Below are 13,921 nucleotides of genomic sequence, written 5' to 3' on the forward strand. Positions count from 1 at the left end.
AATATTTACAAATGGGAAAATTTGTGTTGCAAATATCTTTTTATGTAACACGGGGAAGTTCCTGTTACCTTTACAAGAATCAATCTCACACTCTGCTTTTCTACAGGAAAGAGAGCAGTCAATGCCTATGTCTTTTTTTTTTTTTCATTTCAGCTAAAATAACCTTTATGCCACAATGGTACATTTGGAGTGGAGAGTCTTCTTAGGAGCGATTATCTTCGTTGCACTTTTACTCTTGTTTGAGTATTGAGTATTCTTCCTTTTTAGTCCGCAAACAACCTGAGGTCAGAAACTAAACCTGGTTTTGCTCATTCCAAAGCCTACCCGGTTCCCCAGCATATATGTGGGAAGATTACAAAAATATACTGTATCTCTGCGGGACGCCCCCGTCCCCATCCCTTTTGTCACCAAGAAGACACCGAGCCTCACTGACTCCCAAGAAGATGCATCTTTACTATCCCCATCCATGACTCCCCAAAAGAGGGGGTGGTTCTCATCAGAGTCCCGATCTATGTAAGAACCTAAAGAGAGAGACAGAGACCACCCATTTCCCGAGTCACAGACTGGCTGGTGCGGGGGAGAAATGGGTTCGCCGTGCAGAACCTGAAGCGATAGCGCAAGGACGTCTCCCGCGTCTTCGCGAGGTCTTCACGCGCCTTTCCCGAGACCGCGGGGACTTCGGGCCGACGCTGCCGCCTCCCGGGTCCGATGGGAACCACAGACCCGGCCCCGCACTTCGCAGCCGGCCCCGCCGCGCCGGAGGAAGGCGGGCCCCGAACCGGCCCCGCGCGCCCCCCACGCCCCCGCGCGAGCGCGAGCCGCCGGCGGAAGTGCTGCGTCGTGCACTTCCGGGTGTTGTCTGACCGCCGTCGCGCGTCTCGGGTCTCCCGGCCACCGCCCGGGTCGTGGAGCCAGGAGCGACGTCACCGCCATGGCGGGCATCAAAGGTGGGCCTGGGGCGCGGGGCCGCGGGGCCGGGGACCGTGGTGGGTAGGGCGGGGCGGTGTGGGGGGACGACCGAGCCTCGGTTCCTCCGGCCGTACCCCGCGCTCCGCCCCTGGACCAGAGCCGGGCAGCACGGCCACGGAACGCTGTGAGCGAGTTTGCAGCCAGAGACATTGAGGGCAGCGATCGGAAGGGATGCCCGGCCCCGCACATCAGGGTAGCTTCCCACCCGAGGCACGAACGTGATCCTCTCCAAAGCCCGAGCTCTGCATCCACTCCCGGGATCCCGGTGCACCATCTTTTCCTTGCCTCTAAATCGGATGCATCTTGATAGTGTTTGTACGGTGCAGCAGAGCCCGGATGCTCACCCGAAGGCTGCCTTTCCCTCACAGTTGCACGTTGACACTTTTTTAGTTGTGATTTTTTTTTAAAAGATAAGGTAACTGACACCTTGAAAGATAATTTGTTTATTGCGATCTTTGGAGAGAGGGACTGTTGCTTGATGGTCTTGCCCCTGGGGTTAGAAGGAAAGTTTTCTGTCTACTTATCAACGGATCGCTTTGATTTCTTGACCTGCTTTGTAGAGGAGACAGCCAAGCAGGAAGTAAACAGTTGGCTGGTGGTGCCTCCCACCTCGCTGGAGAGGGCGATTTTGGTTGAGCTTTTTCCCAGGGTTACATTTTTCTGGTGTCTTGTTGATTCTCGGTGCCGGAAAAACGTTTCGTTTGCCATATAGAGCCTTGTCATCTGAGCAAGTAGGATACTTTCAGATCTCCTTTTGAACTCTAATAAATCCTTTCAAATCCTAATGTGAACGGAAGTTATTGTAAAATGTTGCAGTTTTTTTAAGAATTGTTGCCTGTGTGTCTCCTCCCATTTCTTCAGTGTCTTTACTGAGGGACTCTTTTAACAAGAAAACAGTTTTGTGATTCTCCAAATGTGGGTAATGCTAATCTAGGGACAGTGTCTCCAACGGAATTTTACTTAAAAGATTTCTCTCAAGGGGCTTTAAAGTTACGATTGGTCATCAAGACCAATCTTCCTGTCCGCCTTTATATTGCCTTTGTAGCAAGGCTCTCCGGATCATTATATATTTCTTAGGCGGGTTGCCTGTTACTTTGTGATAAATTCTATTTTCTGCTAACTCCCAGACTGGGGAATTTGACCCCGGCACCTTTCGTAGTCACAGACCCATCATCAGCTTGTCTCCAGAGAATTTTTGCTAGGTAATTGGGCTGTTCCATCCCTGGCCTGGAGGCTTTGGGAGTAGAAACCGCACTCCTGTCTCATCTTCCAGATGTTGCATCACTCAGTGACTGTATGAATTCTTGCCTTACTGGTGTGTCACTGAAGACACCATTTGTATAAAATAAGCCACCTCATTGCCAGTGTCATAAGCCTGAAGAAACAGTACTGGTTTGGGGAGCGCTTTTGAGCAGTTCTCAGCTTTTATCTGTAATGACTTAGGAGATGAGATGTCGCGTGCAGTCGCGTCTGGACATCTTTTAAATACTGAGTATTGAATGCTTAGAAATATGACCCTAGGGTATCTTGATTTCCCCCCAAACACTTCCACGGGACTTGCTTTCTCATATGTGAGTGTTCAAAAGAATTGGCTCTTGTATAAGTAAATGCATCGGTAGTTTTATGGGCTGGAGAGATGGCTCAGCGGATAAAAGTGCTTATCGCTCTCACTGTAGAGCCAAGTTCAGATCCTAGCACCCCCATCCTAGCTCACTAAAGCCTGTAACTCCAGCTCAGTAGGACACACATACACACACCCCCATACTAGAATAAATATTTTAAAATTGATTTTAACTTAACATTTTAAAATAATAATTTTCTTACAGTATTCATATAGTATCTGTAGTAGGAGCTTGTGTTTTAAATGTGTTTCAGTACCGGAATCTTATCTTTTCGTTCTTTCTTTCTTTTTTCTTTCTTTTCTTTTCTTTTTTTATTTTCTTTAAAGTTAACTTCTGTGTATTTGCTTTTCTGAGACATTGTGTCGTCTAGGCTGACCTGGAACCCACAGTCAGCGCCTCAGCCTTTTTCATAGGATCTTGGGCATGTGTCACCATGCTTAGCTTCTCACTGGCTCTTTTGCTTTTGCTTTCTCTTCATTAAACTAAGTTCTATTTTAGTTGGGGTTTTGTTTGTTTTTTCAAGACGGTCTCTTTGTGTACCCCTGGTTGTCCTGGAACTCTCTATAGACCAGGCTGGCCTCAAACTCAGAGATCTACCTGCCTCTGCCTCCCCAGTGCTGAGATTAAAAGTGTCTGCCACTGTACCCAGCCCTGTTTTTATTTTCTCTTTTAAGGAGTAAAATTTGCACAATGGCATCTCTTAGTGCTAAGCACCTCTCCTGTTGGGTTTGGAAGACACACGCAGTGTAGCTCCAGTCCCTGTACACCCTGGAGAATCCCCATGCAGGCTTCCCCAGCTCCTCTGTCCAAAGAAAGCAAAGGTCCTGTCTCCTGTTTCCTCCCCACCTTAGCTCAGCCTCTGCTCTTCACGTGAGCAGTTAAAAATGTAGTCAAAGGGCTGGAGATATGGCTCAGTGATTAAGAGCACTGGCTGCTCCTCCAGAGGACCCGGGTTCAATTCCCAGCACCCACATGGCAGCTCACAACTGTCTGTAACTCTAGTTCCAGGCCTCTGACAGCCTCACACCATACGCATGCAGGCAAAACTCCAATGAACAAAATCTTTTTTTAAAAGGAATGTATTCAAAGAATCTGGATCTTCTTTTATAAGAATATAACTGTTGGAGGCTGGAGCTCAGCAGTTAAGAGCATTTGCTGCCAAGGATCTAGCTTGGGTTCCCAGGATCCGCATGACTGCTAGTAACTGTCTGTAACTCCGGCTCCAGGGGTTCCAGCCCTCTCTTCTAGTCTCTTCCCGAACCAGGCACATACATGGTACATGTGTGTATATATATGCATGCACACACATATACACATATATATGTACATATGTACAGACAAAGCACCTGTGTATTAAATTTTTGTTTGGTTGGTTTGGTTTTTCAAGACAGAGTTTCTCTGTGTAGCCTTGGCTGTCCTGGAACTAGCTGTATAGACTAGGCTGGTCTTGAACTCACAGAGATCTACCTGCCTCTGCCTCCAAGTGCTGGGATGAAAGGCGTGCATCACTATCACCTGGTTAAAAAAACAAATTTTAAAAACTAATCTAGATGTGTGTTCTTTGTCACAGAATAGAGCTAATCTCAGACACATTAAGGCCCTTCCTCTTGCTAGGAAGACTGCAAACACATTTTAAGAAAGACTTTTTTTTTTCCCTGCCTGACTTACAGTGTTTCCCCAGTCTCCTGCAGGAGGGCAGTTGTTGACTGCCTGCAAGTCTTTCATCTGCTTCTAATGTATTTCAATGTGGGGAACAAAACATCAGACTTTTTACAAAGTTTCACATCGTGAGACTCGGGTAACAGTGATTTCTGTCTGGAAGAAAGCATTTCTGGGCTTTAGTTCTGAGCACACGAGCTATTAAGAAATGAACCTAAGTATGGGTGTTCTTTTTCTTTCCTTTTGATGTGTAGGCCATGCTGGCCTGGAACTAGCCATGTGTCACAGGCTCCCCTGAACACCCTATCCTCCTACCTCACCCTGCTGAATGTTAAGAGTGGATCACCGTACCTAGCTTTAGATTTTGTTTCGTTTGTTTGTTTTGATGGGGTTTTGTGGTACTGGTGGTCCTGCTGGTCCTGCTGCTGCTGGTGGTGTTGGTGCTGCTGGGGCTGCTGGTCGGGCTTCTGGGGCTGGTGCTGATGGTAGTTTGTCAACTAGTTAGTTAGTTGGTGTCTTGTGAAGCCCAAGCTAGCCTGAAGCTGGCTAACTTGAGCTCTGATTCTTGCTTCCTCCAGTAGAACAGGTTATCCCAGATGACTTCTGGATAAATTCTGTCTCCTCTACAGTATTTACAGTGTTGCACTAAGCTGTTTGGTGGCTGCATTTCCCAGAGTAGAGGTGTTTTTCCTTCAGAATCTCTTTTTTAATAGTATCTTCAGTGTTTAGGGTCTTGCTTGCTTTTTCCATACAGTCCTCATTTATAGAAAGAAGAACTGAGTTAGCTAAGTTATTGAGGTAACCAGTTCGTGGCCAGCAGAGGCCAGGACACGGTGCTCTTGGGCTCCTCTCTCCCCAGTTCCGTGCTCCACCAGGCTACTCCATTCTACAGTTGTTTCTGGATGTTAAAGCTGGGGCAAGGGCGTCAGAAACAGAAGAGGAACAGTTGGGAAGGGAAGATGAGTAGGGATCAGTTTGGATTGCTGCTGTGGTGACTAAGCAAGGACCAACTCGCAATCGAAGATCCTGGCAGGCTCACACACGCACGCACACACACACACACACACACACACACGCGCGCGCGCGCACGCGCCTCTTACTCCTTGGCTGTGCCCAGCGTTGTCCTTCAGAGCGCCTTGTCGGCCCACTTGCATTCCCACCCCTTCCCTACCTGCTTGCATTCATCACTGGCCTTTTGTTTTCTAAATCTCTAGCTTCTTCGAGCATTCATGTTCCTAAACAAGCAGAATGTCTAATCTCACTTTCTCAGTAATTCCTTGGTGAAGTGTTTATCGAGTCCCCGCTGTTCACCAGCTACTACAGAAAATCCTGAGGCTACAGAGATAAATAAATCGGAAACTCATCCCGAAGGGGGTCCTGTTTGTGCAAGAGATCTTAAATATGCCCATGGATGTCTAATCCTGTTCAGGGGACAGAACAATTAAGAAAGTGAAAATGTGTAAGCGAGAAGGCAGACCCGGCAGCCATAAAATTGATGGTGGCTCATTGTTTGCTTGTGTATTGACATTGATTTTTTGAGATGGGGGTTTCAAGTAGCCCAGGCTAGCCCTAACCTCTAACTCAGTATATAGTCAAAGCTGGCTTTAAACGCCTGGTCCTCGCTGCTTCCACCACGCAGTGCTGGGTTTCCCAGAGTACACCACCACACACGGTCATTATTTAGTATTTTAGGGACTAGCCAGATGGCTCATCGGCATGCGCACACAGATAACGCATGATAAATAAAACGGGATGATTTAAAATCCTGCTTAGTTCTCCCACTAGAATGCATACGCCACAAAAGGAAAAGCTTTGTTGGTGTTCCCTCCTCGTTGCTGTGCCTTCAGCAGCAGGGGTGATATGGCACACATTGAATGCTCGGTGTTTTTGTTGCATGAGTAAATGAGTGTTATTTATTCATGCGCGGTCCTTGGAGATTGAATCCAGAGCCTCACATACACCAGGCAAGCACTGTCCCACAGAGCTGGTCCCTAGCCCCTCCGTACATCAGTAAGTAATAAATACAGTAGCAAAGTTGTTGTAGCTCTGAGGAGGAGATGCTGGAGATGAGAGCGGAAGGGAAAATAGAAATAAGCTAGCAGAGAGACAGCAGGGCGGGAACACGGGCTCGGGGCTGGGGCGAGCCAGCGAGCTCCTTCTTGTGTGCTTGACGTTTGATTGAATGAAAACCCTGAGGTAGAATGATAGACATGCACAGAGGGCTTGTATGGGAAGTAGCCGCTGGTTTCCAGAATAGGGAAGAGTGGTGTAAAAAGCCAGGACAGGACGTTACTGCCTGTGTGACCGAGTCTGGGACTCTAGACAGGTCCGTGAGGAACAAAAGGGAAACTCAGTATTCTGTAGTTACTGTACTCCCCGTAAACCTGGAATGCTCTGTTTGCTGTTTATAACAAAACAAACACTTCCTCAACTTTTCCCCACTGCTGCCGGGAATATAAAATATAATGACGTTAATAACCAAAAACACTGTTGTCATGGTGACCTGACTCGTGTTGTAGTCAGCGTTCCAGCTGACTCTCAGTTGGCCAAGACGGTGTCTCCAAGACGGTGTGAGTGATCATCTTGTCAGTAGTATTAGTGGGTGTCTGACCCCTCGCCACTGATTTTGGTTTGTGTGCTGTAGGTTTTTACTTGGTAAATTTTAGGTTTTCACATATCTTTTGGATTTTAAATTTTGGATTATCTTTCTGTTAAGGTAAACCATACCAGTTTTTAAAAAGTTACTTTTTGGGCCTGTGAAATGCCTTACCATGTGAGGAAGAGTACTTGCGTCTAACCCTGATGACCCGAGTTCTGACCCCAAAGCCCCGGATGGTGGAAGAAGAGAACAGGTCCTGCAGGTCATCCTCTGACCTCCACAAGGACACACACTAAATAAATAAGTCTAAATAAAAAACGTAATAAATCTTACCAAGTTGTGCCCTTAGCCATTGGGGATATAGAAATGCAGGCTGTGTAGAAGCTAACACTTTTCTCTTGGTTGAAATCTAGGTCATTGGTTACATATAATAAAGTCCTTTCTCACCTTAACGTACACGAGACACGCGTGGGGGACTTCAGAGGTGCATCTTACTATAGTTTGCATCCTCCTTCTGCTGCCTTGGTAGGATGGTGCGCCACGTCCACATCAGGCTACACTCACACCCTTCAGATTTCCTGGGACTCGGGAAATGAGGGCCAAAGTAACTGCTTCAGTAACCTGTTTAAAGACTAACAAATTTGGCTCAGCGGTTGAGAGAACTGATTGCTCTTCCAGAGGACCCAGGTTCAATTCCCAACACCCACATGGCAGCTCACAACTGTCTGCCAGTTCCAGGGAATCTAACACCCTTACAGACATACACACAGACTAACATACAAAAAATACACATAAAGTAAAAATAAATACATTATTAAGAAGCAAAGTTACTTTTTGATTTTAAAAAAAGACTAACAAAATTGATTGGTTCCAATAAAGCTATAGGCGTGTTGTTACCATGAAGTCTATATAGTAAATGTCTTGCATTTAAAAAATAACAATAACAAGGCATGTATGGTGGCATATACCTTTAATCCCAACCCTTGAGATGCAGAGGCAGGTGGCCAATCTGGTCTACATAGCAAAGTCCAGGCCAGCCAGGGCTACATAGTGAGACCCTCTCAAAAAATAATTTTTAAAAAAGATCATACATTAGCTACACACACCCTTGACAGCTTTACCTGCAGCCTTGTGCTTTTGTGCTTCTGTTTTGGTGAGGCTCTTTTGCCCCTCCTCCCTTCCCTCCTCCCTTCCTATCGCGTGTGGAGGTCAGAGGATAACTTGATAGAGTGGCGTTTCCCCTTCCGCTTCTGTGTGGGTTCCAGGGATTGACCTGGGGCCACAGTCTTGTGTGGTCAGTGTTTCACTCCTGTGTGGATTAAATATAATGTTCGCGCTGTGGTGGGGGCGGCCATTAACCCTGGGACCTAATAGACCTAAGCAATGGTAGCTGGTGTGTCTGTGTGTTAGCAGTCGGTCTAAACTGATGTACAGGTTAAGGATTCCTTATTGGGAGTTTTTGGAACCAGATGTGTTTCAGCTTGTGGATTTCCTCCAATTTGGGAATATTTGAATGTCCATAATGAGGAATGTCCATGAGGTATTTGAGGGGCAAGGTGTTTGTTTGCAACAGAGTGTGATAATGTTTCCCTGACTGTTTGGGAACTCACTATGTCGACCAGAGTTCCGTCCCCTACCTCCCTAGAGATGGGATTAAAGACCTGTGTCAGCAGGCCTGGCTGACGTCCAGATTTCAGAGCCTTTCAAAGGGCTAAGGAGGACGCTCAACCTCTAACACTTTTGTTTTGAGGGCGCTGTAGAAGCTGATTCTGAAACTCTGTAATTGTCAGTTTTGAAGACAGTTCACATTTTGTTTTGGCTTTTGAGATCGTGTCTTACCCTATAGCTCAAGTTAACATTTAGCTTGTAGTAATCCTCCTGCCTCAGTCTCTTGAGTGCTGAGATTACCTATTACGGGCCGTGAGCCACTCCTCCGCGTGCAGGATGGTCCACTTTTAACAGCTGGAGTTTGGAGGGGAGGGGCAGGGTGTTTCACCTCTGGGATTCAGGTAGTGCTCAGGCTGGGCGCAGACAAAGGCGGCACTGGTGTCTTCTCCTACTGAACTCTCTGGGCTTCTGTTTGTTTTGCAGCTCTCATTAGCTTGTCGTTTGGAGGAGCAATTGGCCTGATGTTTTTGATGCTGGGATGTGCCCTTCCAATATACAAGTACGTAATGGATTTTTGTTTTCCTCTTTTTGAGTGGTTAAAGGTAAAACTCTCCTGCTTTTAAAGTTTCTAACGCACTTTGTTTTCCCTGATGGAAATGCTTGTTCACCAAGCACAATCCTCTCCTGAAAATCACCGCTTAAGGGTTATCCATAGAGACACCAGAATGCCCAGGCAGAGGGATTTGGGGTGTGATCTGCTTTTGTGATGGCCTGGTGACCGCAGCTCGGCCCTACTGCCCATCAATAATACTCCAGCGAAATCTAAAACGTCTTATTACAGAAAATAACATAGGCAGCTCCTGAACACAGCTGACTAAACACACGAGGTAGGTTATGTCTTGTCCTAGAATAGAAAGAACTCCCTTCCATTGAGACATTGTCTCACTGCGTAACCCAGGCTGACCTCACTCATAGTCTGCCTGCTCCAGCCTCCCAAGTTCTAGAATTCTGGATATTCATTGCCTGCCCAGTTTAGAAAACTTTTAAAATTAACATCTAAGTAACTTGGTTTTAAAAATACAAATGAGTAGAAGGGAACCACAAATGTGGAGAGAGGATTGCGGTGCTGGTAATGACATGAAAACATACTAAATCCCACTCAACGCTACATGAAATCTACTGGTGAAGAAAGGAAGTGGGCAGACACTGCTGGATGCCAGCGGGGACTTGGTCGGGTAGGGGTTTAGGAAGTGAGTAGGTACCATTTCTTGGAACTAGTTTGCTTGCTTGTATCTTGTAGTTCATGGAACTGGCCCTCCCCTTCTGTGAAATTCTCATACAAACACACCTTGCAAATGCTTGTAGAGATACACTGTGAATCGCTGTTCACAGTGACCATGTCTGTAATTGTGGAAATGGAAAACTGGTGACATCACAAATGCCCTTCCAAAACTAAATTATGGGCTGAGAGAAATGCTATAGTGAATAAAGCACTTGCAGCAGAAATGTGAGGACCTGAGTTCAAATCCCCAGAACCCCTGTAATAGCTGGGTGTGGTAGCACATGTCTGTAATCCCAGGGCTCCTCTGACGAGACGGAAAGTGAAGACGGGAGGATCTGTAAGCTTTGCCGGGCCAGGTAACCTGGTACACACACCAGCAAACAGACCCCGTCTCAGACAGTGTGGTGGGTGAGAATCGACATCCAGGATGGCTTTCCGACATCCACATACTGTGGCACACACACACACACACGCACACGCACACACGCAGAGTTAAAATGTAGAGACTGGAGAGACAGTTCATTAGTCAAGTCCTCCATGACTGGTTTTCACACCACATGCCTAAGCAGAGTATAGTGTTCCATGTTTGTGATCCCAGTGCTGGGGAGGCGGGGACAGCCTAGCCTCTTCATTAAGCCCCAGGCCAGGGAGAGACCCTGTCTCAAATAGAAGTGGGCAGTGCCTGAGGAGGAATGGTGCCCAAGGTTGTTCCCTGACCTTCATGCCAGTGCCCGTGCGCACGCAGGCACTAATGCACCCTTGCAAACGTCCATATACCAAAAAAACAAATTATTGGGAAATAGTGACTGACAGTATTAGCCTTAAGGAATGAGGAAGGACTGGAAATCTGTAAATGTGATTCTATGGAGCTTTACCTTGGTTAAATTTGTATGGATTGTGGAGGGCCCACAAAAAGCTCCTTAGGTTAAAAAAAAAATTAAAAAGCAGCTTCTGGTTTTAATTTTGCATTTCTATATGCAAAATTTGTTTGAGCTTTTTTCTTAAGCACATAAAATACTTAGAAAAAGATTAAGAAAAGCACAACAGGCTGGAGAGATGGCTCAGTACTTAAGAACACTGGCTGCTCCTCCAGAGGACCTAGGTTCAGTTCCTAACACCCCTGTGGTACCTCACCACTGTCTGTAATTCCAGTTCCAAGGGGATATGATACCCTCTGCTGGCCTCTTTGGGTATTACATGCACTCAATGCACATACATTCATGCCAAACACATAAAAATAAATCTTCAGAAAAAGAAAGCAAATAGCTTCATCATATCTCCGCTGTGTATGTATTTAAGCTTGTCAGTTTTAAAGACCATTTGTTTCTTGTAAATTTGATAATATGCTTATAAAACACAACAAAGAAGTGGAAGGAGTTTGTCCCCTTCACACAGCTTCCCCCACTGCAGTTGCTAAAATCAGAAAATGAAATCACAGCATGGCTAACAATGAACTAAAAGCTATGTTTTACAATACTATTTTCAGTTGGTGCCCTATATTTTGGTTTCAGTTAAGGGAAGCATGGGTTCTAACACTATGATAAGGCAGGATGTCAAAGGCATGGGTCCTTAATTTTTTAAGTTTTGTGTAAATATTCTTATTTTCAGTATGCCTCCTTACTAAGCTAAAGTGATTTTTTAAATTTCTTTTTATTATTTCATAAAGCATTTTGTAAGTAGACCCTTTAAATTTGTGCTATAATTGAATACAGGGATGAGTGGACCCTGACATTCTCCCACAGGCCCGTGGCTTTGGTCTCAGCTGCAGCTTGTTTGCTACCTTGTCATTTCCCATTGCTCTGTAAACAAACCCGTGTTTAGTATGCTGGAAAGCGACAGGGCTGACAAACACCACACTGACTTCTCTCTCTTTTCCAGCCAATACTGGCCCCTCTTTGTGCTGTTTTTTTACATCCTCTCACCCATTCCGTACTGCATAGCGAGAAGATTGGTGGACGACACGGACGCCATGAGCAACGCCTGTAAGGAGCTCGCCATCTTCCTCACAACAGGCATCGTCGTCTCCGCCTTTGGGCTCCCGGTCGTCTTTGCCAGAGCACATCTGGTGAGCTGCCGCTGTCTGGGGCTGTCTTTACGTTAGATTGTTGTTTCTTTCTTAAATCTTCCGTCATGTAAAAGAGAGACCTGAGACGCTAGGGTGTAGAGGACAGGTCTACACCCTTGTCTTTCCATTCGTTCTTGCTGTCAGGGGAAACTGTTGGAAGGCAGAGTGTGGGTCTGCAGCAGAAAGGGCACGTTAACTCCCCAGTGCTGAATGCCCGTGGGCCTGCCGCAGAAAGGGCACGTTAACTCCCAGCGCTGAGTGCCCGTGGGCCTGCAAAGGGCAGGGTTCTCAACCGTCCTAATGTTGAGACCCTTTCATTCGTGTCCAGGTGGCCCCCAACCATAAAATTATTTTGCTGCTACTTCATAACTGTATTTTCTACTGTTATGAATCATAAATACCAGATATACAGGGTATCTGATATGTGACCCATTGGAAAGGGTTGTCAGGCAACTTCCAAGGAGTGGTGCCCCACAGGTTGAGAACCCTGACCTCTAAAGCCTAGAAGTCTGAGAAGGTTGTTCTCCGCAGCTGGGAAAGTAGGGGAGAAGAGAAAGAGCAGTGGAAAGGTGGAGAGAAGGGCGGAGACTCGCCGCACCTCAAGTGTGCTGGAGGTGGTTACGCCCTCGGCCTCTTTCAGAGAAAGCACAATGTGTTTGCATCAGTGGTGCTTAGGGCTCCCGCTCTGCTCAGACTTTTAGACTCACTGAGAAAGAGTAACTTCCTCTGTAAGCATTAACTGTGGAATCCTATGTGGCCCCAGGGATCCACCCCAGGCAGGGTGAGCCCTAAATGCCCAGGGCCCTGGAGTGGGGGACCCTCAGAACTACAGGCAGAGCCGGGATCCCCGTCAGGGGCAGGGTGAGCCCTAGATGCCCAGGGCTACAGATGGAGCCAAACAAAGCTCTGTTGGTCGTTATAGAAGTGAAGCGTGTTCCAGAATAATTATCACTCCCTAACTCTACTTTTCAATCAATCAATGACGGCAAATAAAAACACTGTTTAAGAGTGTTGAGTGTGGTACTGTGACGGTCATCACAAGCCACATTACTTACCTCTGTGATTGACCAGTGCACAGAGCATTGATTGGCTACCAGCGGCCTTTGCTCTGCACACCTGCTGACTGTGGCCTTCTTCCTGCCACAGATTGAGTGGGGAGCTTGCGCCCTCGTTCTCACGGGGAACACCGTCATCTTCGCGACTATCCTGGGCTTCTTCCTGGTCTTTGGGAGCAACGATGACTTCAGCTGGCAGCAGTGGTGAGAGGAGCCACCAAGCTGTTGACACATGGACTTCTGTCATCTGTTGGCCGTCCGCGCACAGAACAGGAGATGGGGACCGTGATGCTGATTGTCCCGCGAGCTCCTGGGGGTGTCCCCAGCGCTCCCTTCTCATTCTTGTACGCCTGCTGTTTCCACGGGGACTTGCTAAGGATTAAAAGGATTTTCTCTTTTGGAAAAGCTTGACTGGTTTCCCACTTCTCTAGACCGTGCTTTCCGTGGTATCCTGCTGAATCTAAAGTACTTACGTGTTTTCCCTGTTGAGTTGTTTTTAAATCAGTATGCAATGTTAAACCTTTTTCGGATGTAATAACCATTTGCATTGGTTCAGGAATTCAGAACTTCTGGCTGTATTACGGGCTAAAGTTCATATTTTTCTCTAGAAATCAGTTAATCCATTATAAATATATATATATGTAAGTAAGTTTTCATTCAGTCAGGATGACGTCACTCGCGGGTGAATGCAAGCATTCAGAGCGTTGACATACCGTACACACTACTTACTCAGTGCAAAGACAGCTGCATTTATACCTCAGGGGGGCGAGTACCACTGCCCATGCCCTCCAGAAGGGTTGCTGGTTTTGTGAATGGAGAATTATTTTATGGAATTGCTACAAAAGAATGTTTTTCTCTTCAGTTGTTCGGGTTTGTGTTAAACTTTAAGGTACAAGTGTGACAACAAGCCTAGGGCCACAGTTTATAGCCGTGTTTATTACAGTCAAAGCCAGTGAGTCTTTGCGCGGGAAAGCAAAGCTGCAATTCCGCCGTTTGAGCGCCGCTTTATAAGTGACAGGTCCAGTGGCTCCGAGGGTGACATGGACATGCATGGGACAGTTG

The 13,921-nt window shown here is 46.6% G+C and overlaps 1 protein-coding gene across 1 annotated transcript; it reads left to right on the forward strand.

Annotated features, from left to right (window-relative positions):
- Window positions 1-795: 795 nt before the first annotated feature.
- On the forward strand, window positions 796-13,264 carry Leprotl1 (leptin receptor overlapping transcript like 1). The gene is made up of 4 exons (XM_048456572.3): window positions 796-947; window positions 8,941-9,016; window positions 11,618-11,804; window positions 12,951-13,264. The coding sequence occupies exons 1-4, from the start codon at window positions 932-934 to the stop codon at window positions 13,065-13,067; spliced, it is 396 nt and encodes a 131-aa protein (XP_048312529.1). The 5' UTR covers window positions 796-931; the 3' UTR covers window positions 13,068-13,264.
- Window positions 13,265-13,921: the final 657 nt, after the last annotated feature.

Source organism: Myodes glareolus, chromosome 23 (genome assembly GCF_982192425.1).
Source record: "Myodes glareolus chromosome 23, mMyoGla1.1, whole genome shotgun sequence".
NCBI lineage: Eukaryota > Metazoa > Chordata > Mammalia > Rodentia > Cricetidae > Myodes > Myodes glareolus.